At 29.5% G+C, this 26,356-nt stretch overlaps 1 protein-coding gene across 1 annotated transcript; it reads left to right on the top strand.

Moving 5' to 3' along the window:
* LOC143226691 (26S proteasome regulatory subunit 4-like) lies at window positions 1–25,319 on the top strand. Its single transcript, XM_076458006.1, is given in 13 exon segments — window positions 1–74; window positions 2,259–2,321; window positions 3,758–3,854; window positions 4,732–4,856; window positions 8,700–8,885; window positions 10,667–10,795; window positions 11,116–11,212; window positions 11,431–11,519; window positions 17,975–18,075; window positions 22,909–22,990; window positions 22,992–23,006; window positions 24,762–24,971; window positions 25,091–25,319. Coding segments are annotated over 13 exon segments (1,332 nt in total). The 5' UTR covers window positions 1–71; the 3' UTR covers window positions 25,226–25,319.
* The last annotated feature ends 1,037 nt before the right edge of the window (window positions 25,320–26,356 follow it).

The raw sequence follows: 26,356 nt of genomic DNA on the forward strand, positions 1-26,356 counted from the left end.
CATTAAATTATCATTTGTAACGAGGTAGCGCTACAAGTCACGATTATTAAGCAAATTTTTGACAAAGTGGAATGGTGAGGTTGTAGTAGTATTCTGATTGTTTTAATTTGTATGCATTTAATTAGAGACTTATGTTACTGTTTTTAATCAATTCTTATTTTGTGAATTACAGATATTGTGTACAATGGAAAAAAAAAGCGAGGTTAAAGGTTAACAGTAAGTTTAACACACATTCAGTAAAGAAGTAGCTTGTGTGCTGATAGTGACATCGAAAAATAAAAGTAAAAATACCATTCTTTACAAAGTTTTTTAAAGTGGAATTTAAAATATTAAGTTTCATCTTATTCGTTGAACACCACTACATTGATGAACGTATTATATCAACGATCAAAACCAGCCAAATGTAGGACGTTTTCTGTAGTGTGAGGGCGTGGATAAATCGTTAGATGTAACTTTATGATACACTGAACGAGAATTTTATGATAAAACAGAATTTCAGTATTTTAAATCATTTCATAAGTTTTTGTCACTTAAATGATCTGAGTTTTATATCCCAAATCTGTTTTACTCTACAAGGTATATCGGCTCAGGTTAGAATTGGAACACCAGCAAATGTAAAAGTATAATGTGACATTTTTGATCAAGTTTATTAACTGTGAATCTAGTAGTATAGTTAAACTCATGTTGATTATAGATGCTATATTAAGTTATAAATTTATTCATTAAATTCTTGCATATAAAACTTTATCATATACATGAAAAAGAACTTGCCTACATATGTGTAATTTTCTTCAGTTACATCAGGTAGTGTGAACCTTGGGATTCAAAAATAGTTTTTTTTTGTAAAGAATAAAGGGTGCTTATGTGTTTTGTTTTTCAATTAAATTTATACATTTACTTTCTGAACTACAAGAAAAAAATAGTACAATAATGCTTTATCTCATTTTTAAACTTTTGTATCATTTCATAATAAAAATATTGTATTACAGTTCACAACATCTAAACTAAGGCATTTTAAGCTCAGTTATAATGTTAGTTATACTTTTTCTTGCTTTTGGTAACTTTTGAAAACAGAACTATAAGTGTGAACTATACATATTCAGCTAAAAATTGTTTATTTTTGTGCAGCTGTAATTGCTAAGTAAATGCACATAGTTTGACAATTTCAACCAAAACCCAATGGTGTATGAATTTTACCTGTTGCTATGTTTAAAGTTGGGCTTTATTAATAGCTGCTCAAATTACTTGCTGTGAGATCAAATAAAAGACTGGATCCAAGTATTTGCACTAATAAAATTTGTAAAATAAAGTGAAAATCATATAGGAAACAAAACAGATAATTATATTCTAAACTGATGTTAGTTGCTTTGCAAGTATAAGTATAATTTGGAATAGGCAGAAAAATTTATTAGTGTGCTTTTCAGAAATAAGTATCCTTGAAGCTATCAAGAAATGAAAGTTTGAACATTTTTCTTTGCAAAATGACAAAATTTTAGTTCTAAATTAGTTTATAGTTAAACATTGTTGAAATATAGTTATTATTTTTATCTAAATTTCAAAAGTTGATATACACTTGACACCTGGTAGATGCTTTACCATCTGGAAAGGATTGAATTGTTCAAAGCTATAAAAGCATTCAAACGTTTTACTTAGATGACTTACTGATTTATTTAAAACATTGTTACTTTCCTCAATATTTGATGTTCAAAGTAATATTGCATGGATGGTTAGTGTTTTGAGTATATATTAAGAACATTTCTCTGGGTTCATTAGGAATTCATGCTTGCTGATAATTAATTGACATACTAGAATTAATCTGTATGTGTGTATATATTTTAGTGTTCTTTTATATATTTCTTAAGATAGTAAATGGTGCATTTTACTGTATGTGTAAACATTGCATTTCATTGACATAAAATTACAAACAACATTTTGAGAAATGAGGTAGAAGTTTTTTTTCCATTTAGGAAAAAAGTGTAAATATGTAGTTCATGGAATCTTTTTATGTCTAATATATTTAATAATTTATATAGCTATTACTAATTTTTATTTTATATAAAACTGTCTCTATATAAAGTTTATATGCAATGTTACATTAATGTTTTGGCTATGGTGTAATTAAGAACCAAAATTTAAAAACAAATTTCTGTTCACTATGTGTACTTTTTTTCTTAACAGTTGCATGAGATCAAGATAGCTGCATGTAAACTTGTGATAACATAAGATTTTTCACTTTTTTATCCCTTCAATTTTTTTAGGGTCAGAATCAATCTCAAGGAGGAGGGAGTGGCAGTTCTGGAGGAGACAAAAAAGATGATAAGGTGAGTGTTTCTTAAATCTTCATAGTTTATATTTGTAGATTGTAATTCTCCTATGTGTGGTTTGTAAATGAAAATTAATTTTTGCTCTGTGTGAAAGATTAAAAAAATTGTATATCATATAGTATTTTTAAATTAAACTTTTTTATTTGGAGATAGTCAATAATTAAGTTTAAATTAATTTTTTCTGAACTGTGATTATTTAAATAAGAGCAAGTTAAAAACATGTTTGAATAGTAGATACGTGTAGAAGCAAGAAATATATTTTATTAAACAGCCTTGTACTAACAGTTTACTTGACTAAAAAGCTGTTTAAATATAATTTTAATTGTTGATGTTTGTCAAACATTATTTGGAGTTGATAAAATACATATATTAACAATTGGACAATAGATCGTTCTCAAAACCACAAGTAACCTTGTATTGAAATATTTTAAAAACTATAGTTATTTGTAAATTTTCCAGTGTAGTAAATTCTAACAAAGTTACATCCTACTGATTTAATTTGAAACAAATATTTAAGTTTATTTTACACCTGACTGAGTTGTTTAACATAGTCACTACTAATACTGTTTTTTTTTGTATTGAGTTCAACATTTTAGCAATTTTTTATGTTTGAGTATGTTTTTTATGTTTTTTTTTATGTTTATGTAATAGTAAAACATGAATAGAGTTCCAGTAGTGCTTTTATCAGAATGAATATATTTATAAATGTACTCATGTCAGAGGATCTGCAGGATAATCCTGCAATATTAGAGGACCATTTTTACATATTGGTATATTTGCATGTGAATGTTTATTATTAGTGGGGGGATTTTTTAAATTTAATATTTGAATAGGAACGAGTTTTATCAAACAAAATGAAGAAAGAATAAAATGGTAGTAATATTTTGAATTCTGTAGTATTTAAAAAAATTAAGTTTGTGTGGAAAAGTTTACACAATTTTGTAAGTAAAATTATTTAAAGTTGTAGAGTTTAACCTATTTCTTTGTTTGCGTCTTTCTATTTGATGATTAAATTATGTTTATTTGAGAAATTCTGAGATTAAGCTGGTGTTTTAGTAAATGAAACAGTTTGGCATTGTCATAAAAATAAAAGTTTAGCCAAACACAAATTCGGAACCAAATAAAGAACAGTGTGTTAAAAAAGTGTTAACCTTATGTAACTATTTATCTCATATTTGTTGTGTTTCAACTTCTTGCATAATCATAATATACTAATACAAGAAACTGGTTTTAGTGTGACTAATAGCACAACCACAAATTAAGCAAAAGTGAAGAGAAACAAAACAAACTTAAGTAATTACTTGCAGCATTAAGGCTTTGGCTGAAATGATGTGATAGATTTTAAGATCTACTAATGGGGTATAGTACTTACTGATACTTTAGCAGGCTTGCTGTTGTGTTTGACATTCAAATTTGCTACGGTTTTAATAAAGGACAAGAGAAGAAAGTATGAACCACCAGTACCCACCAGAGTGGGAAAGAAGAAGAGAAAAACCAAGGGTCCAGAAGCTGCTAGTAAATTACCTCTAGGTATGGAACTTTTAATAGTTACTTTTTACTGTATTTTGTTTAAAAATATATTTGTTTGTTTTTTAAAATAAATGAATGAACATTGGGTTATTTTTAAAAATGTTGTTGTATAGTTGTGTTTTTTTCTTATCCACAAACTCCTTTCACAGTTTTGGAATTAAAAGGATCAATCTTGACAGGCAGGCTCGGGGTGATGTGGGAGTGTCCATATTTGCATGACATAGCTCCTTTACTAAGGAGGGATTAAAATATTCCCCATAACTCAATTAGGCATGTGGAGTTCTAGGATTTGGTTTTTGGGGTTTCATATTTTATGTTAATGGCTTCACTGAGGTTGAGGTTTCTTTGTTTTTTTAAACTATTTTCATGGTCCTGCTTATAAGATAGTAGGATAAAATATGAAGTATCACACAGGGTGGGTTCTAATGGGGTTTGGTTTGGGATATTGGATCCTCCCTTTCCATGTGGTGGCTAAGTAAGTAATTGGAAATAATGGAGGAGTTTAACCTGTACATTGGATTTTTTGTAGTACCTGAGTATTTCATACCAACATATTTTAAGATTCTGTATTTGATGGAGTCCTGGATGTTTCAAACTGTTGCACCATATTTTTTCTTTCCACTGTCTTTTACACCCCTCTCTTGCTGAGTTACTTTGTGTGTATACAAGTATAGTGTGTTATAAAAGCTTCTGTTATTGATGATCATTTAAATGTTTTTTCCACTTTTAAATAAATTGTGTTATACAAATATGTGTCAGCCCATTTGAAAAAGATCTTGACTTGTATGATTGTTTTATATCTATTAAGTATATCATGTGAAACTACTGTCATACAATGTGTGTGTATGTGATTATTGTCCCTTTTTTTTAATATCAGTAACCCCCCATACAAGATGTCGGTTAAAACTTCTCAAGTTGGAGAGAATTAAAGACTATCTTCTCATGGAAGAAGAGTTTCTCAGGAATCAGGAAAGGTTAAAACCACAGGAAGAGAAACATGAGGTTGGCATTGTTATTTGATTTTTCATTGTGGGAAGAGATAGCTGATTGCTTTACTTCTTGACTGATTGTTCTATACTTTAAGAAAAATAAGTTTAGTAATTTATTTCTAAGTAGTAATGTTAGCAAGGTATGATTTGAAAGTTAATATAATATATAGTGTTATAAGACTTAAGCCATGTAGACTAAGCATTTGTATTTTCATGTTATAATATGTAATCATTCATGTTTGAAAAAAACAATTTGTTTAATTCCTTATTATTTATGATGGTTAAATGACAGACACCACATAGTTAGAGTATGGAAAATAACTAAATACAAAGTTTTACTGAAAATAAACATTTGAAATGTATGTAGGAGGTTTGAGAGATTATGTAAATAATATTTTAGATTTTTGGGATGAAGAATAGTTTTAATCATAACTTGAAGTTACTATGCACTCAGAATAGTAACAAAACACTATTTTGACAAACATTTTTAGTAAAAATATTTAATTAAAAAGTGATTCTTTTGTTTACAAAATACTTTTAATTATTACTAAAAGTCTACTAAATTTTGTGAAGATACAAATGCTGCATCAAAAGGTATAGTGCAAATAGTTAACATGTGCAAATGTGCAGACAAATTTATGTATATCATACTAAGCCTATTGAAAAAGGGTTACTATAGGGATACATTTGCTCATTTCTATGCAATATATATAAAAAATAATACTCTTCCTACCAAGGACCTGATATTCAATTCCATATGCTTCTGGGTGTTTAAATGGAGTATTGAGGGACACCTGTTGCACTGTCTCCAGTGGTGCAGTTCCCTGAATCCTCCAATGCATTTTACTTACTTTTTTCTAGTGGAGGATGGAGGTTTTTGCCACCTATACCTAACTGTAGCAGTGAACCATGGTGTACTGTCCTTCTGAGTGATGCATCACACCACTCAGTTGAGAATAAGGTTATGGTATTTTGCAGTTGTTGATGACATACATCACTTTCTGCTGCTGATCAGATGTACAATTCCAGATACTACCAGGTTTTGGTTGTATAACTGTGCCATGTAAGGACTATATATATACATATATATATTGCATTTTGCCCCTCAGGCTCAGATGATCCTCTTACCTGTCATCCTGCAGATGCTTTCCAGGGGGATCAACTGTTGTTTGGAGATGGTCTAGTTAATGAGCCTTCATATGTCTCCTGACCAATATCCCTCCTTCTTTTGTGGACTGAATGAAAAATGCCCAATTCTGATACCACCAGATGTTGGATGAAGTTGAACTACCATTCTGTTCTGTTTCACCCATGGATCCCGTTAACTCTCGACATGAGCTCGGTCAAATTGGCTGACAACATGACCTCTTTTTATTCATTTAAAGGCTATAAATTTGGTACTAGTAACTTATAATGTATATATCTTCATTAAGTTTGTCAGTCTTTCAGTAAGCATTGAGATTTTCACACACAAAATATATTTTTATTGAAGTATTTCTAATAAAAAAAAAAGATTTGCTCTTGAATATGTTATTTTTTTTTAATAATCTGTGTTCAAAGATTTAAAAAATATTCATTTCAAAAATCTCAAATTTCACTTTTGTAATCTATAAAACCTAAATACATTTAAATTGTTTTCAGTAAAACGTTATATTTTATCTGTTATTTTTTCAATTCTAACTTTACATATGGCTGGTCAGTTTGACTGACCTAGTAACCACAAAAAAAATGGAATAAATCAAAATTACTCTTTTTTTTTTCTCTTTAGAATGACTTTAAATATAACATGAAACTGCATTTTTTTAATCCTAATTAGTATTAATCTTGTAATAGTATAATTCTATTTATAATTAAATGTTATTGCCCTTTGAACTATGTCTAACTAGTGTTTGCATTACTGTAAGTTGTAAATCACTTGGAAAATGTACCACTCATATTACACTAACAAATTACTTTACCCATGAGCTACTATGAGCTGTCACATGCAAGCCTCATGAAACATTTTTATTTTATTATTGTTATTTATTTTACCTAATCTAGTCATTAACCTAAGAAAGATCCCTATTTTTACATTTTAGTTGTTTCTATAATAATAAAGAAACAAAAAATAAGAAATGAAGTGTATACCCAATCCTCTTTTTCTTGCTTTCAGTTGTTAAGGACATTAGTCCTACTTCTTAATATTAGTGGTAGTAATGCACTCAGTAATTTTTATTTAATTAAATAATCTACCAAAGAACGTAGAATAATACCATGCAAAAACAGACAATTTCTTCAAAAAATTACAATTTTTGTGGCTTTCCAACTATGCAACAATAGCCATTACAAATTCATCCAAGCTAGCCATTGTGATTCCAGTGGGAACCAAAATCGTATTACAAGTGAAATTAATTATCTGTTCAGAAGACAATGTAATATCATGTGTCATTTGATAGTTGAAAACTTTGACTTTCTATTAGTTATAGGTAATATATGATTAAATATAAGAGAGAACTATTAAAAAATCTTGAATGGGAGGATGTGACAGTAGGGGTTTGATTTTCTGTTTAATATCTCTGTAACCAAACTGAATTGCAGGCTATAAAGTTTATGGTTTGCCTGAGCACTGATGGTTTATAGCAAGTAAATAACATTTAATTTCTAGTTATTAGAGGGATGGTGGATAAGAAGAGAAGGAAATATACTTAGAGAATGTTTCATGCATGTCACACTAGGTTAAATTCAGGATTTTTTAAGTATTGCCTTACAGAATTAAGAATTCAAAACTTCTATACTATTAAGATATGGATTAGTAGCTAAGATTTTATGCTATACTAATTGTTATAACATAAATAAAAACTAGTTTAATAAAATTTTGAATGTAAGATACTAAAGCATTCTGATGAGCAGAGAGTATACCTGTATCAGATGAGGTGCAGTCTCCCAGTGAGGTTGAGATCCCAATAAAAAACAAACAAACAATAACCTGTCCCTTAATCAACTACAGAACATATGGTGTAAAAAAATGAGTACCAGCAGCTGTGGAGTGTTGTGAAAAGATTCCTAATTCTTTCTTATGGTCAATCTAGTGTTGAAAGGGACTTTTTTTTTTTTTGCATGAAAAGTCATTTATTGGAAGACACATTATAATTGAATTTTTCAAAAATTGTGTGATCCTGCATGAGGTCAGTGTTAAAGCAGTGCTGACATTTACAGCTCAAGGCAAAGATGTCGTGTATATATCTAGACAATCAGAAAACAGTGTAAAGAAATTAATGTAAGAATGTTCAAGGTAAGTTGAATATTCTTACTAAGGGGAGAAAAAAGAAAAAAGACTCCTTACTGAACAGAGAAGTTAGAAACTTTAATAAAATCATGCTGTTTGTGAAATTGAATGCCTTGAAGGAATTTTCAAAAGGAAAGAAACATTGAGACTGCTGATTGTCAGATAAGTTTTAGAAAATTTGTTACAGGAACATTCAAACCAGTATAGCAAGCTCTTTGCTAGTTGTATTGTCTATACTTTTATTTCTGTTTCATTGTTTTTTTCATGATGTTTTGTGAAGTGAAATTGTTCTTCATTTACCTGTTAAGTGTTGTCAATTTTGATCACGTGTAAGTTCAAAATGGTTAAAAGATATAATAAAAAGACTGGAAAAAATAACTAAGTCCTGAAAAGTGAACTAAAACTTAAGTTACTGAATATGTCATCCTCTGATGTATGACTCTGTGTAACTGCAGGCAAGTTTTTATTTTATTATTGTGCTTGTATACAGTATTTTTAAGTAGATGTCATGAAGAAACTTGTGGATGATAATTTTTATTTGACTGTGAATAACTTAATTTACTTGATGGGTTATTTACTGTGGGTTTGTAGGAGGAACGTTCAAAAGTGGATGATCTAAGAGGTACACCAATGTCAGTGGGAAACCTAGAGGAAATCATAGACGACAACCATGCTATTGTGTCAACATCTGTGGGGAGTGAACACTATGTTAGTATACTTTCTTTTGTTGATAAGGATCAGCTAGAACCTGGATGTTCTGTACTTCTAAATCACAAGGTAAGTTAGTTTCATTTATAAAACAACTAAATTTAGTAATTTATATGATAAGCACAGAAACAAACATTTTTTTTCATAGTAAAAAAAAAACTAAGGAGTTGAATTTCTATTTTCATACAGTGTGGTATTTAAAGTAGAAATGGTATCTACTGAAGTTCAGCTCTCTTCCTACAAAGAAAAACTGATGTTGCTGTGAGACATGGATGTTTAAAAAAAAAGATATTATGTACCTTACACTACATGTAAGAGATTTTTTAACTACTATAAATATTTTAAAGGTCTACTGATTACAAATATTTCTTTTTACTATGTTATGGGCTCCATTACAAATAGCTTGTGAAGGAGGATTTCATACATTTGCAAATAATCAAAATAATGACCTTAGTTGATGTCACAACTCTTTAAATTTTCTTATTGTGTAAAGTAGCTTTTTACTGCTGTTAGTGGAACAATGCCAGCAAAAAAAAATTGGGTTAGTTTATCTCTTAATCTTTGCTTAATTCAAATGTATATATTTCAAAATGTATAAAGCAAGATACTGAAAACTGAATAACACCTTTATGCTCGAGTTGTAAGAAACACTTTACAAAGTATGTGTGCTCTTCTGGTTAATCCTGTAGCATTACTTTTGTGAAGAAAAATATTTTTCTTCACCTTTATTATCAAAGATTGTAATAGCTTTTAATTTCAATGAGTGTTTCATTTTTTAAAAAGTATCTTCAAAGTGTGAAAGAAGTATAATCTCTTAAGTATATCTGACGATATTGATGTACTTATTTTATGTGTACAATTTTATAAATGTGTGTTGATAAATTATGCATTTAGTTTATATATAGACATCAGTCTAATATCATGTTCTATTAATTTGTGTAGTACCTGTATTAATAGCCTGGTTTTGACCTTCAAATTGTTTTATTTCAAATGAGCTACTTTATAAGTTATGCAAGATAATTAAGGAAGAAAAACATCATTGCCATCTGAATTTTGTTTTTCTAATTTTGTTTCTTTTACAACTCCAAATTAATATTGCTGTGTGCATGATGTGTTATATTACCAATGATTTCTTTCTTGTTTGATCAACATAAATTCATGTATTCTAGTGTTTTCTAACTTCTCATTCTTACGCTTTTTTTCAAAATCAATTGTTATTATCTGTCTGTAATTTATAGTGATACCAAGTTTTCATAAGTAGTATTGGAATACATATATGCACTTGTTCCCTTAAAGGAAAATTGGATGCATATCTCCTGATTATATGTGAATTTCATATTATGTATCATAATAATTATTTAGGCAATCTTCGTTATGAGCAAATAAAGTTCAGTATAACACTTGTGGAAAACATCATAGAGGACTTATTTACAAAAGTAGCACAGGTGGAAAGAACAACATCTCACCAATTACACCATATATGCCTTTATTATCCTGTTTTGCATATAAATCCCTGCAAGAGTTAGTGCAAGATAGAAGTCTTTGTACATGTTGTCCAATCCTTCTGTGATACTTTGTTGTAGGTTTGTCTTCCAAGACCATCTCAACAAGTCTTATGCTGAACTAAGCAGTCTCAACCAATTTCATTTTTCTTTGTTTTTTGAAGTATATTTTTTGTATAATATTAAAGCAGTTTTTTATTTATTTTTTGTTAAAAGTTGAAAGTGAAAAGTGCCTCAGTAATGTCCATTAGAAAAACCTAAATGGCAAAAGGAAAGATATATTTAGAAAATTTTTGGTGGAATGCTACTAAGTTGAAATCAAAAAGGGCTGATTTTTATTTGACTTAGGTTCATGCAGTTGTTGGAGTCTTATCAGATGACACAGATCCTATGGTGACTGTCATGAAACTGGAGAAAGCTCCACAGGAAACATATGCTGACATTGGAGGTCTAGATCAACAAATCCAAGAAATTAAGGTGATTTGAAATGTCTGCCTACCGTGTATTTTATGTATTGTGCTTATAAAGCTAAAAACTTGTTATATGTTACCTATCAAGTGCCTTAACTACTTTCTAATATATATGTAATATAAATTATGCTAATTAATTTTAGAAAATTCTGAAAGTAAAAAATAAATTGGTTTCTCTCATCTTTAAACTCTGTTCCTTTTTGTATCTAGATTAATGTACTTGGAAGTAAAAGTTAAACTTCTCTTAATGTTATGTCAGTTTTCTGAAAATAGTAAAGAAAATTACTGTAGTGAGAACAAAAATTGAAACATAATCTGTGTATCTAGGAATCAGTGGAATTGCCTCTTACTCATCCGGAATACTATGAGGAAATGGGCATCAAACCTCCAAAAGGAGTTATTCTATATGGTGCACCAGGGACAGGCATGTATAAATGTTATAGGGTTATTATACCTGTTATATTAATATTTTAAACAGTTTGTTTGACAAGCATTCCCAGGCTTTTTTGTTTATTTACCATCATGATGTAAGGTCTGTTACTGAAGTGTATTCCTTTGTTTCACAAGATTGAACTGTTAAGGAAATATTGAGTATTACTTTTTTTTTTTTTGCACACTGTTAATTGTTTTATTTTTCCTTAGGAAAAACCCTCTTAGCAAAAGCTGTGGCAAACCAGACTTCAGCAACTTTTCTTCGTGTTGTCGGTTCTGAACTCATTCAAAAGTACCTTGTGAGTTGAAGTGTTTAAAACATAGGGTAGTTGATAAGTTGTACAAATGTAAGATATGATGAGTTGTCAACTTTGAGAAATAAATATGAATTGTTCATGGTTTATAGATTTGGTATGCATTGAGAAAGACTTTGTAAGTTACTAGCTTAAACTTATTACCATGAATAGCAGATAAATTCTAGAGTGGAACACAGTTAATAAAGGTTGATTACATGTTTAAATACCTGGCCAGTAACAGCAGATAAATTCTAAAATAAAACATAGTTGGAAGAAGTTGTTTATAGGTTTAAATAACCAGCCAATAAGAGGTGGTGATTTTTAAGGTAGAACAAGCTGAAAACCTTGGCTCTCTATTTGTTATAAGTAATACAGTATTGAACATCTGAGAGAATTGTTGGCAAGTTTTGAAAGAGAGGACATGAACAGGGCAAGAGGGGGCTGGCCATCTGTTGCATGGCTTTGTAACCAAATAAGATTAAAACCTTTGAAAACTATGCTTTGTCTAAATTATTATGATATTACAGTAAGTAATTTATATTAAATTTTGTGCTTCTTGGATGGGTGGTAAATAAATTAGCAAAGAGAATGTCAAAGGAGCAAATGTTACAATTGTCATACGTGGGGAAATTCTAGATTTTTTAAAATATTGCATTATAAACATAAGAACTTAAAATATATTAAGATATGGATTATTAGTTAAGTTTTTATGCTATATTTATTAGTATACTATGAAAAGAAAATAGTTTATTTACATTTTGAATGTAACTCACTAAAACATCTGTGTGCAGAAAAAAATATGTTCTTAGAGAGTGTCAAATACCCAGCCACAAACAATTAGTATGTTCTAAAGTAGGAAACAGTCAAGGGAATGTGGCTAAGAAGCTTAACATTCTCAGCATAGGTTTGGTCAATTTTATACTATTAAAATATGGATTATTGGCTAAGACCTTTTTGTACTCATTTAAAGTCTTTATAATTTTGATATTAAAAAATTCTAATTTAGTGTGTATGCCTTCACAAAATTAGATTTTCAGTAAATGTTAATCTTCCCCATATAAAAGAAAATCATATTAGTGTATTATTTTAAGTACATTAAGAAAAGATATTTTCATGAATATAAGAAGTATTTTTTTTGGCTACTGTGTGAAAGGTAATTTTCAAATGAAGATAAAAATTATTTTTCTTCATTTCAAAAATCTCAAATTTCATTTGTGTACTTTTTAAAACCTCTGAAGTACATTTAAAATACTTGTTCTCAGTAGAACTGCATATTTTGTTATTTTCACTACCCTAACTTTGTACAAGGTTGGTCAATTTGAGAAGTCATTACAAATTCATCCAGACTAGTTGTTATTTTTTCTGTGGTAATGAAGCTTGTACTAAACAAGAAATTGACAATTCTTTGTTCAGAAAATAATATAAAATACTATGTAATTTGATAGATGAAAACCTTGACTTTCTGTTGGCTATACATTAATATAGACTTAAATGTAAGAGAGAACTATTAAAATCTGAAAGTGTGTGTGTGACACGAGGGGTTTGATTTTCAATGCAATCAAACAGAATTGAAGACTATAAAAATTATGATTTGTCTGAACAATGAAATTTTTCTAGTGAGTAATTTACATTAACTTTTGTACTTATTGAAGGGACAATTAATAAAATAGAGAGGAGGAGGATGTCTAGCAAAAATGTCACATTTCTCACATTAGGGAAAGTTCTAGCACTAATGTTGCATTTCTCACATTAGGGAAAGTTCATGATTTTTTTAATATTGCTTTACCAAATTAAGAACTTAAAACTTGTATAGTATTAAAATATGGATTATTGGCTAAGATTTTATGCTATTCTAATTGTTATAACACAAACAAAAAGTAGTTTAATAAAATTTTGAACATAATTCATTAAAATCTAGTGATGAGCAGTAAGTTATGCTTGGACAGAGAGGGAGAGATACACAGCCAATAACTGCTGGTAAGTTATAAAGTACAACACAGTCAGGGGAGGCTGGTTATGGATTAAATACCCAGTCACTAATAAATGGTAAGTTTTATGTAGAATAAAATCAGTGGAGACTAGTTATGCTTTTGAATACACAACCAGGAGTGGAATACAATTACTGAAGGTTTGGGTTGAAATGTACAGTCAGTTGATAAGTTCTAGAGTAGAACTATGAGTTATAGATTTGAACATACAGACAGGAATAACTGGTTATTTCTAAATTCACAGTGAAGGAAAACTTGTTAATCATGGGTTTAAATCTACAGCCTGAAGTAACTGGTTAGTTCTAAACTAGGTACCATGGAGAAAGATTTTTAAGGCATGGAATTCATATATATATAGCCATAAACATATTGGTTTTTTTATTTTTACAACAGTACCAGTTTCAAGTTTGTGAAATGTTTATTTACATATTTACTTGTGTGTACAATCATGACTACAGTTATAAAGGAATTTATAATCAAACTAATAATATTTAGCTTTCATCAATTGGATTATAATCAAGACAACAGAGAATGTAGAGAATAGTTGAAAAATATTCACCATTTAATTTGTCTGAGTTTGTAAGACCTAGTGACTTAACATGTTTGTTGCCATACAGTAAATGAAATACAAAAAAATTAAACATTCAAGTGGTGTTTGGGAGCAGTCACAGTGTTCCAAACTGATATACCACAAGAAAAGTTTGAAGAGTAATCATCATTTACCCACTGGTGTGTTAAATAGTCTGTAATAAAAGTTGGTGGGGCTTATGGCAGCAAACATATTAATGGTCTTTGTAGAATGGATGGCAACTGCCTGTTGTGGAGATATAAGTGTAGAGGACAACGTTTCGAAAGTCTTCCGCCTTTTGTCTTCAAGAAACGTCATCTTCTGTACTTGTGTCTCCATAACAGGCAGTTGCTGTCCGTTCTACAAAGTTTTGTCATGAATACTCTGCCTAAACAATCTGTTAAAGAATATAAAACTGGTATAATATATACCAGTTTGTCTACACATTTGCACTATAACTTTTGATACAGCATGTGTATCTTCTATAATTTAGTAGGCTTTTAGTAAAGATTACATCCTGGGCATTCTTTACTGTGCATGACACCAAGTTTATGTGTCCTAAAATCAAAAGTTTATGAAACTAATTTTTGTTTATTATTCGAATGAAGAGAGCATAAAATTGTAGCTAATAATCCATATTTTGATATAATGTATAAGTTCTTAATTCTACAATACAATGTTAAAGAAAACAAAAAGTTTGAATTTCTGCTAATGTGACACGTGGCATTTTCTGAAGGCATCTTGCCTTCTCTGTTTTATCCACCACCCTTTGAAAATGCAAAAAGTTAAACATAAATTACTGTGAGGTCATTGTTGTTTAGAAAATCCATAATTTTTATAGCCCTCAGTTTTGTTTAGTTACAGAACTATGAAATAGAAAATGAGTCCCTTCCTGTCACATCCTTTCAGGATCTGTTAACAGTTCTCTCTTGTGTTTAGTTATATTACCTATAATAATAGAAAGCCAATGTTTTTTTCTGTTAAATCACATATTATGTTAAATTGTGTTCTGAATAGATAAGCATAGATTTAACTTAAAACTTTGTTTCCCATATGAATAACAACAGCTAGTTTTGATGCATTTGCAACAGCTCTTTTCTCATAGGAAGAAACCCAAACTATTTGCGATTGTGAGAGTAAATTGTCTGCTTTTTGCATGTTATTATTCTATGTTCTTTCATACATTATTTAAGTTTTGGTATAGTGTATATGAGTTTGTCTACACATTTGCACATGTTAAGTATTTGCACTATAACTTTTGATATAGCATGTGCATCTTCAAAAACTTTGGTAGACTTTTAGTAAAGATTACAAGTATTATATATCAAGAAAATATTTTTAATGAAATGTTTTTGCTAAAGATTTTTGTGAAAATAGAGCCTCTTTTGTTACTAACCTGAGTGCAAAGTTATTTCATGTTATGATTAAAAACCTATTCTTCATCCCAAAATCTCAAACATTATTCATATAATCTCTGAAATCTCCTACTTGAAATATATATTTTCAGTAAGAATATGTTTTATGTTATTTTCTATACTTTATGTGGGGTTTGTCACTTAACCATCATAAAAAATTAGGAAATAAATGTAAATTATGCTTTTTTGTGCTAGAATGACTATATATTATAACATGAAAATACAAGTGTGTAGTGTAAGTAACTTGAGTCTCATAATGTTATACATTTATACATTATTTTTTGTTATATTGACTTTTAAGTCGTGTCTTAACATTACATAACTTGCATTGATGAGGTGCATGTGCACTCATGCATCTAATATCATCATATTGACCTTTAGTCTTGCAGGTCTTGGCTGTATTTTTGTGGACTAGTATTATGTAATATACAGTTGCATTTCAATTATTATCTATTATATAAATGTATATAGATTATTACTATTCAGAAATAATTAAATTTGTTATTCTTAAAATATAGAACAATAAATTAAGAAGTAAAGCAGAGAGTTATCTCTTCTTGCTACAACCTTTGTACTTGGGTGCTAAGCTTTTTAAAATTTCACACAGTGGGGATATCAAATAATTTTTTTAGGTTTTATAGATACAGTTGAATACCCAAAAAATCACAAATAACTACACTGATAGCTTAAAATTCCACTAATTTTAATAATTTGTTAAGCTTAGTAACTAAAATGTATTTAGATTTTAAGAAATATGAAACCTCAAGCAGATTAAAGACACAACCTACCTCCTTGAAAACTTGGATTGAAAGAATATGGTAGTCTTTTCACAAATTAAAATGGCTGAGAAAACCACTCTGAGGACATTTTAAGTTGCTGATTGGTTATTCACATGTCATATACTGTAGTAAGAGTATAAGGGACTGTTTAAAAAATTGAAAGTGTTGAACTGGTCCTCAGTGTTTGATTCAGTATATAAACCATATTTCAGCAAAATAAAAAGATATGAGGTTTGTATTGTATATTTTAGCTTCTCCATATTAGTAATTTAAGTTCCTGATTTGTATGAGGCTATAGACTTTTTATTTTGACATCACAGACATCTAATTTTAAACTGTGCTGCATTCAACATATCATGTGACTCACTAAAATCTATATTTAGTGGTATTCTTTTAATGTTTACTTTTAAGTTAAGAAATTAACTCGTATATTACAGTTTGAATTATAATCTACAGTTTGATTCCAAACTTATTGACATACATAAAATAGTGGTTCACTAAAAATTTTGAATGCAAGTCAACAAATGTGATTACATGGCATATGATCCATGACCCTTAGTGAAATGGTTAAATAAAAAAAATATTGAGTGCATTATTACCATTAGTATAAAAAGAAGGCTTAAGTGTCCTTCACAATTAACAGCAAGAAAAAAGAAGATTGGGTAAATAATTCTTGTTTTTCATGTTTTTCTTTATTTATTTATTATAAAAATAGGTATCCTTTTATGTTAGTTGATATGAGATTAGGTAAAATAAATAATAGTAATTTAATAAAAATGTTTCAAGAGGCATGCATACAAGCAGCTCATATTAGCTTGTGGGTGATGTAATTCAATAATGTAACTTGAGCTGCATGTGCCCCAAGTGGTTTACAACTTGTAATGGTGTGGGTACAGTTAGACATAATTCAAAGAGCAATCAAAATAGCAATAAAACAATGTATGTAATTATAAATAGATGTATATTGTCACAGCTGTAGAACTACTTTGGATAAATGAATCTAGTTTCATGTTACAATTTGAAGTCATTCTAGTAAAAAAGCAAGGGTACTTTAGATTTTTTTGTGGTGGTTATGAGGTTGGTCAAAATGACTAATTCCATTTTGAGAATGAATTTGGAAACTGTAGGGATAATAATAGCTAAAATGTAAAGTTTTTCTGGAAAAAAACTGTTTGAAATGTATCTTGGAGGTTTTCGGAATTATGCAAAGGAAATTTGAGGTTTTTGAGATAAGGAAAATAATTTTAAATGTTAACATGAAAGTTACTTTTTACATGGACCATTCAAAACAAATACTCAGTATATTCATGAGGAAATCTTCATTTCAGTTTATTGAAAATACTTCACTAAAAATATTATATTTTATACATGAAAGACTTGTAATGTTAACTGAAAAACTTGCAAAATTTATAAAAGTACACACACTGTGGTGAAAATTAGAAGCATTAAATCTCTATAGACTAAATTAATAAAAAGAGGTCATATGGTTGATCAGATTGATTGAGCATGTGTTGAGAGAGCTGCTGTGCATTTGAAAGTTCAGTTGGTTTAAAACTGTCATAAAAATCAAATGTTTTGTGATTATTGTGAATATATGTGATTATTCTAATTAAGTGGAAGTGTTGTTTTAAGTCTAACAGTTTTTCATAATTTATCTTGTGTGAGTGAATATTTAGGAGTATAATTGATTATCTTCTCAATGTTGTAGGGAGATGGACCTAAATTGGTAAGAGAATTGTTTCGTGTTGCAGAAGAACATGCACCAGCTATTGTTTTCATTGATGAAATTGACGCAGTTGGTACAAAAAGGTAAGCTGTTTACGAAGCAATTTTATCATAAAATTAGCAAAAGTACCAGTCCCCAGTTTTAAGTTAATCTATCAATTTAAATTATTTCATGGACTTTAAGATTATTAATTGTGTTACACTCTTGGTTTCACTCAGAACCAAATCTTTGAGCTACTTATACTACCTACAGCAAAGAGTAATTGTTAAGCATTTTAATCATGCTAAGAGCTGCTCAACAATAAGGTAGGTAAATCTACATTTTTATTCTTTAATCTACTCATATTTTGGAATATAAATTATATTATGATTAATTCCTAACAGTTTAGTGTAGAATATTATTCTTCTGGATTGTCGGTTTTGCATCAACATTATTTATGTCCTTGCTCCTGTTATTTTTAAACGTTGAGCTTTGTCTGCGTGTACAGATTTTCAGGAGACAGGTGAATGGTTGGACAGGTGTTATAGTTTACAATGTATATAAAATATGTACTTTATTGTTTCATGATTAGAAATTGGCATTCAGACATTTTGTTAAGGTGTTAATATTATTTTACAAAACAGTTATTGTAGAATACTATTATACACATCCAGAAGTACTGCTATTTTCTTATTTTGTTAATAACTAAACAGATCTTACTGCTTTTTTTATATAGATGCATTTTGCAGGTATCATTGTAATTTGATTCATTTTATAATTTGTAGTTCTAATTGCAGATTAATTCTATCTCCTGTGGTTGGATAAAACTGACCCTTTAAAATGTTAGTTTTCTGTTCATCAAAGTAAATGTTCCATTTATTTTTGGTATAATTGTTTATTTTTAGATTAGTGTTTTGTGATCACATAACATTGTTTTATTAACCCTTAACAGTGGTCATTGTCAGTTGATGCTGTTACCTACAACATTCCTGCTGTTTAAGGGTCAAAATGTAAAACTGTATATTGTTGCCATACAAAGCTTTGTATTCATAGAATTTGACTCATTTATGCTATAAAAACTGCTACACTAATAGATGTAGATTTCTTTTAACATAGCAAAGCAAAATTGATAAGCTGTTGAAGTGAGCTTTGACTTGATGTGGGTTTTTAATTTTATTATAGTGAAGGAAAAAGTGGGACATTGGTAGATACAGAATTCCATTTCAAATAATAGAGTTAAAACAAAATAAAGTTGCATTAGCAGAATTGTTTTTGTAGAACTTGATTACAGAACTTTGGTTTGTCTGTGTGACTCGTGTATTACCTAAGGCACTATATGAGAAGTGTGCTTTTACTTGCAGTAAAAGGGATGACGGGACAGTAGCATTAACGGGAGCTGTAAAAAATTCCAAAGAAATGGGGAATTTGGTTGCTTTGTGAAGAAAAAATATGAGAGTATTAAAAATCTCACAATTGAAAATTTTTTCCATCTTGTTGCATTATAAAAATACAGTTTTTTATGCATGATTATTCATGTTGAATCTCAATACATATTGTATAAATTATTAAAAGGTGCATATAAACTAAAAATTTGAAAAAGATTGTGAATGTGTGTGTTTTAGACAAGAGTATCTTGAAAAATATATTATTTAACCATTAAGTTCTTCTGCTATTAATTTAATATTTGTTGTTCAGGTGCTATTTAAAAAGTCATCAGCATATTAAGGTGATTGAAAAATTACATACTGAATATTTTGTCTAGACATTTCTTCAGCTACAAATGTATTTTATGAGCTTCTTATGAAATAACATGACATGATGTATAGGGACAACAAGGGACCTGTTGATAAATTTTACTGTCTCATCCTCTAAACTAAATTAAAAACTAATAAAAGTATCTTTAAACTACCTCTTATCATTCATATAGTTATATTTACTGCCACCCATTCCAGAGCCAACTGCCCTGTTAGAAAATTAAAATTGCTTTTATCTGAAGGTAACTTTAACCTTGCCAAAATTTATATACATGTCCCTTAGTCCAACTGTTGTTGGAGATAATTATGAAAAAAGATGATGCATCAGTACTATCAGTTCTATTTACAATCTTAAAAAAACTCAATCAGATCCACTTTAACTCTTCTTTTTTCAAGAGAAAACAATTTCAAACATCTTTACTATTATGGGCTAGGTAGGATCCACTGAGCTCATGATCACAAAAATATCCAAGAGAGTAATGATTTTATGATTTTTTTACAACATCCTTGTATTTTTAAAATTTTGCAGGTGTTTGGTAAGCATTACAATGATTTTGTACAAAATGTATTAGGTTTTTAAATTGGAGTATTAAGATTTTTTATTTAAATATTCTTTTGTGAAATGTTTTCATTAAGTATGTTGACTGTCCAACATTAGCAGAGTAATTTTAAAATTTAAAATTCCTTTTTGCTTTAGAACATTTTCAAATTTCATATGCAAAATTTTTATGACCTCCAGATAGTTATCAAATGATGTATGTTTAGGCAAAGTTTATATTTTACTTGATCAACCTCATAACCACCATAAAATACAAAGAAATAAATATAAATTATGCTTTGTTGTTCTAGAATGACTACAGATTATAACACAAAGATGCAAGTGTTTAGTTGAAGTAGCTTAAATTTCAAAGCATTATATATTCATAGATTTTATTATACTGACTTTTCAGCAGTACCTGGATAACATTAAAGAAGTTGCAATGATGTGGTATATGTGCACTCAGGTTACCATATTCAATAATATAAAGCTATTTGCAATGTGACCTGTCATAGCTGTGTTTTAGTGGACTAGTATTTTGTAAAGTACACTCACATTTTTGTTTTAATAATATATGTATATATTACCATTTACAAACAAGTTGTTAACTTTCAGTTATTTTTCTTGAAACATCAAACAATTAATACAGAATTACAGAAAACAAACATCTTTTTTAGTTACAAACTTTATACTCATTTGTGCTTGTAGATTGCTAAACCTTATAAAATTTTTCACTTGCAGGGTATCAAACAAAAACATTTTATAGGTTTTATATATATTTTAAAATAGTCAAAAAAATCATAAATTATTTATATCGATACTACAGAATTTCACTTTAATTTATGAAGCTTAGTAATTAAATTGTATTTGGGTCTAAAAAAATATTAAATTTCGAGCTCACTAAAATCATACTTTACCACTTGAAACTTTGGATCAAAAGAAAGAATTTGCAACCTGTATATTTCAGAGAGGCTGGAAAATCCACTAGGGGCACATTCTGAGCTTATGATTTGTTATTCACATACTGTTGACAAAAGTAGATGTATATAAGCGACTATTATCAAAATGGACAGAGATGAGCAGGGTCTTTGTGTTTGATTCAGTAAATGTAGTGATATATCAGGAAAAAAGAAGATAGGAGGTTCTTGTTTTATATTCTTGCTTGTCAGTATCAGTATTTTGAGTTTCTAATTTTTGAGAAACGATAGACTTTGTACTTGGACATCACAAACATCTAATTTGAACCAGTGCTTCATTAAATGTATTCATGTGACACATAAAAATCTATTTGGGTTAACTTGAAGATGACCTAAGAAAGTTGAAATGTTGTTGTGTACTTTATTTTAATTAAAGTTTTAATACTCATACCAGCCATCTTGAGAATACATTTTTACTTCTAGCATTACAATAATAACAATTAGGCCTATCTAAGAACTATTTCTATACTCATTTTCTATGCTAAACATTTCTTTACATTTTTTTTTCATTTAGTTTATCCTGATCCTTACCATTTTCTAGTCCTAGTTTAAATCTTCTCTTACATCTGAGCTATTTCAAATAACCTTTGCAAACAAATCAGAACCTACCTTAATATTTCAAAAAGCTTCTTTCTCCTATTGAAGTGATCCCACAAGTCCAACCATCCTATTTGCCCATCCTTCCACATTATTTTTAGCTTAGCATTTAGTCCTAGTGACCTACTCATAAGTGCATTCCACCAATGAATTCTTAACTGTATACCTGATGTAATTTAGTTATGGCCTTTTTAAAAAAAATACCTTTATTAACCTATTGTGCTCACCAATAAGCTTCTGAACTACCTTTTCCGACATCATTAACCCATACATCCACAACAAAAACTGCATCATTGCTAGCCCCCTTTATTATATCTCCTGCTTTGTCAGTTATATCCTTCCCTTGTGTCCCTGGGTAGCATAATCTAAATCTTTTCTCCCTATTCACTCCACAGACTACCCAATCCACGTGTCACCTATAACTATAACCTCCCCAAATATAAACTTAGATTATAACATCTACATCTTTCTCTGACCATTTTATTTATTTTCCTTCTAATAGTTTCTCATTTGCACAAGTCAAGGTCTGAAATTTGTTGCTCAATATAATAAGCTCATTACATCCAGTATTTTTAATTTTATCCCTAATAGTACTTTTTCTAACTTCCTGAAAGCCATTTTAGTTAATGTGTCTCTTGCATTTAAAAGCTTATGCTCTTGAAATTCTGCTACTATTCTCCAGAGTTTATTCCTTTTCCCTTGTTTTTGAAATAAGTCTTTTGGTTTACTCATGCTCAGTTTATTCAGTAAAACTGTGTAATTCATGTTCCTTAGTTCAGCTCTTGTAGTTGTTAAAAACAAGCACTGCTGGTATCTTCCTATTTTTTATTCAATAACATTTTGATAAGTTTTTTTTCAGTGCTGTTTTATCCATTGAAATAATGCATTTTTTTGTGTAGAGTTTTAATAATGTAATGCTTTTTCAATGCAGCCATTTACAGACAAAAGTCTAGAATATATTGCAAAGTTTAAACAACACTGTTTTGTAGTTATAGCTAAGTTGGAACAAGCTTTTCTCTATATGCAGACCAGATTTTTATTTAATATTACTGTTGTTCACATTTTTGATAGATACGATTCAAATTCTGGTGGTGAAAGAGAAATTCAGAGAACTATGCTGGAACTTCTGAATCAGCTGGATGGATTTGATTCTCGGGGGAGATGTTAAGGTTAGTGACAATGTCATGACATAACAAATAGGTTTAAGTGTGATGTTAGTCATTTAGTTGCCAGTAAATTTCAAAATTAAGTATTGTGAGTTATATTTAATCAAAGAAAAATGCATTTTTTTGCATTTTAATTATTAGAAGAATATTTTATAAATTCAACTTCAGGCTGGCTTAAAGGTGCATTTTACATATAAATGCCTATTCATCCACCCTTCTTTTTTCCTTGTACGTGTGTACATATATATAGATTAATACTCAACAGTCAAATAAAACAAAATCAAAAGATAGGACTGCATTAGAAACAGCAAATCCAAACCCCTGATAATGACATTTTCTAAAACCAAAAACAAGACCAAACAAACATCAAAGATGCTGCACAAATGAAATGGATCTCCAGGGTGTCTCAAGAAGTAGGACCCACATTGCGGTGGGGATACACCATCAATCAGTCTTAACCTTTGTTTACCAGTCTCCAAAACCTTGGGTACATTTTAAATCCTACATTATATATAGCTTGTACCCTGGGGATCCTTTTGATTTTTGTTTGGACTTGTGTTTATTAGAAGAAAAAAAATGTGTGCGCGCACATGCATGTGTTTTGTTTCTTCTGTTTTCAGTTTTGGTTATGTTTTTCTTTGGTTTTAAATGTATGTTACAGAATAGTTTAAGTTGAAACTTTTGTAATGTTCTATGAAACTTTTTATAATTACCTGTAAGTTTAAATAAGCTTATTTGCAAGAATGAGTCATTGTCAGTATGTGTTTAAGAAAGCTAAACATAAATAAAAGTTGCTGATAATTTTATGTTGTGTTTTCAACCGTAATGACATGGTATACTTAAGTCAAATGGTTCAGTAAGGGATCTCAAGATAAGGAGTAGATATTTCTAGTTTTGAAATGCTGACCCAGAAGGAGGGCAACCAGTCAAGAACATCCACTTTCTAAATGACTGCTTTTTAACCAGATAGTTGAAAGATTAGATCATGTTCAGTTGTGTATTAAAACTCAAACCTTGAACCTTGATACTAACATCAAGGCCACACCCTTATTCAAATGGATTTTGGGACTTCGATTAAATTTGATTTTAATTTAACAAGAAATATTGGATATCTTTCTTACATCTTTTTATAATAACATAATAAAACCGAATTTCTCATTTTCAAATTCAGTAAGCACTGATATTTGCTTTATGTATATTTTATTTACTAAAATAATGGAAGTGCTTTACTGTTTCTCAAAATTGTGTTTGTGCATTTATATGATCTTGTACAAGGTGACATGCTAACAGTGTAACAACCAGCCTTTACTCTTAGAGCTTTCACACTATTAAATGACTTTTTGAACAAAGTGGAATTGTTGACTGACATAAAATGTTAGTGGCTGTTACCATTTTTTTTTTTAAAAGAGATCATGTAATACAAAAAGTAAGCAACCAGAAATTAATGTTCCCATAGAATTGGTTTGATATTGTATAAGAGAGAATTAAGCATTTTTTATAAGCTTTCATTCTTATCTAAATAAATATACTTTAAGTTTTGCAAGTATAATTGATTCTATAAGGAACTTTAAACACTACCCATGTAATCAGATCATCATTTTGAAATTACATAAAGTCTAAAAACTTTAAAACTGCTCAAAATAACAAGGTGGTTCTAAATTTTGTTTATACTTATCCTTGGTTTATGTAATAAACTGTTTTCATGGTTAATTAAAACCTTACATACACTAAGAATGTTAACTATGGTTCTGTTTTTAGGTCATCATGGCAACAAATCGAATTGAAACCTTAGACCCAGCTCTTATAAGACCTGGGAGAATTGACAGAAAAATTGAATTTCCACTTCCTGATGAAAAAACTAAAAGGAGAATTTTCATGATTCATTCAGCACGTATGACCTTAGCTGAGGATGTTAACATTGATGAGCTCGTCATGGCAAAAGATGATCTGTCGGGGGCAGACATCAAGGTGAGCCAGTTGCAATTTGTCCGACTCTCATTTGTCGAGTTTGTTTTATCCTTATTTCATGTATGTTTGAAGTAGAAACATACAGGATGATATTAATTTGTTAATACATTTCATTCCAGGCTATTTGCACTGAAGCTGGTTTAATGGCATTGCGAGAGAGAAGAATGAAGGTAACAAATGAAGATTTTAGAAAATCTAAAGAAAATGTTTTATATCGTAAGAATGAAGGCACTCCAGAAGGATTGTATTTATAAATCTTTATAAGAGTTAATGAACACTAAATATTTCAGTGTTATTGAAATTGTAGTTTCTATCTCTGTGTAGGTTGAAATAAATGTTTCTACTAAATTTGCTGTGTTTATCATTACTACTGACTGCTATTACCCTGATAAAGTAATCATCAACACTTTGTGATAGTTTGTTGGCCAAACTTTACCCAAGCTACTATTTTCATATTTAAGGAAGTCACACTGTAAATAATCATTGGAACTTTAACATAATTCAACTTCTATGTGTCAGGTTCATTACCATCTTAGTAAGGCATACACTTTCATGTTTCAACACATTTAAAACTTGGAACTCAAATTGTGGGGTAATTGAATCCCCTTGCTTCATTGTGTTATTCATCAATTACATGTCACTTTTCTTCTTGCAGCAAAATTTTTTTAAAAAGAGCAAAGCTGAAGCACAATGTTACACAGTTATTATGGTTGAAGTGAATCATGAAAAATAATGACTTTAAACTGAAGGGATAATTATTTTCTAACATGTATAAACAGGTGGAGACACCTTTAATTGGTGATTTCATGTGCTGCTTGTATCAAACAATGAATTATACAAGTCAGTCTGGTAGTCAACCTGCATCATTCTAGAGTTATACACAATATAAACTTCAGGTCAGTGCAGAGGAAGGACTTGGTACCAATATGTGGTGATCAAAACTAAAGGTTTCTTGTATTCCACACAAATAACTGGTTGAAAGTGAAACAATGAAGAAAATCAACCACAACTGAGAAACCATTCACTTTGTTACCACCATCATTTCTCTCTTGGACATAACTACCTATAACTATCCCAAAATGTGAACTGATGGAATAGAGTTTTAACTATCAATCTTATCTTTTTGCAATGGGTTAAAAAACTATCAAGCCAAAGTTTACATTGCCAAACTTGGTATAGTAAGTGTGATTTGAAAATAGGTAATTTGTGTTAAATGACTACCCAAACATTTCTTCTGTCAAAGATTTTCAAAAAAAAAAAATCACTCAAAAAGCTAATTTCTGGAACAGCATTCACACTCAAAGAACTGACTAACTTCATAAGTTATCCATGTTCTTAAGCTTTGTGAAATTTGATATGCCCTTTAATAAACAACACAGTGGGAT

This window comes from Tachypleus tridentatus, chromosome 1, assembly GCF_004210375.1.
Source record: "Tachypleus tridentatus isolate NWPU-2018 chromosome 1, ASM421037v1, whole genome shotgun sequence".
NCBI classification, from domain to species: domain Eukaryota; kingdom Metazoa; phylum Arthropoda; class Merostomata; order Xiphosura; family Limulidae; genus Tachypleus; species Tachypleus tridentatus.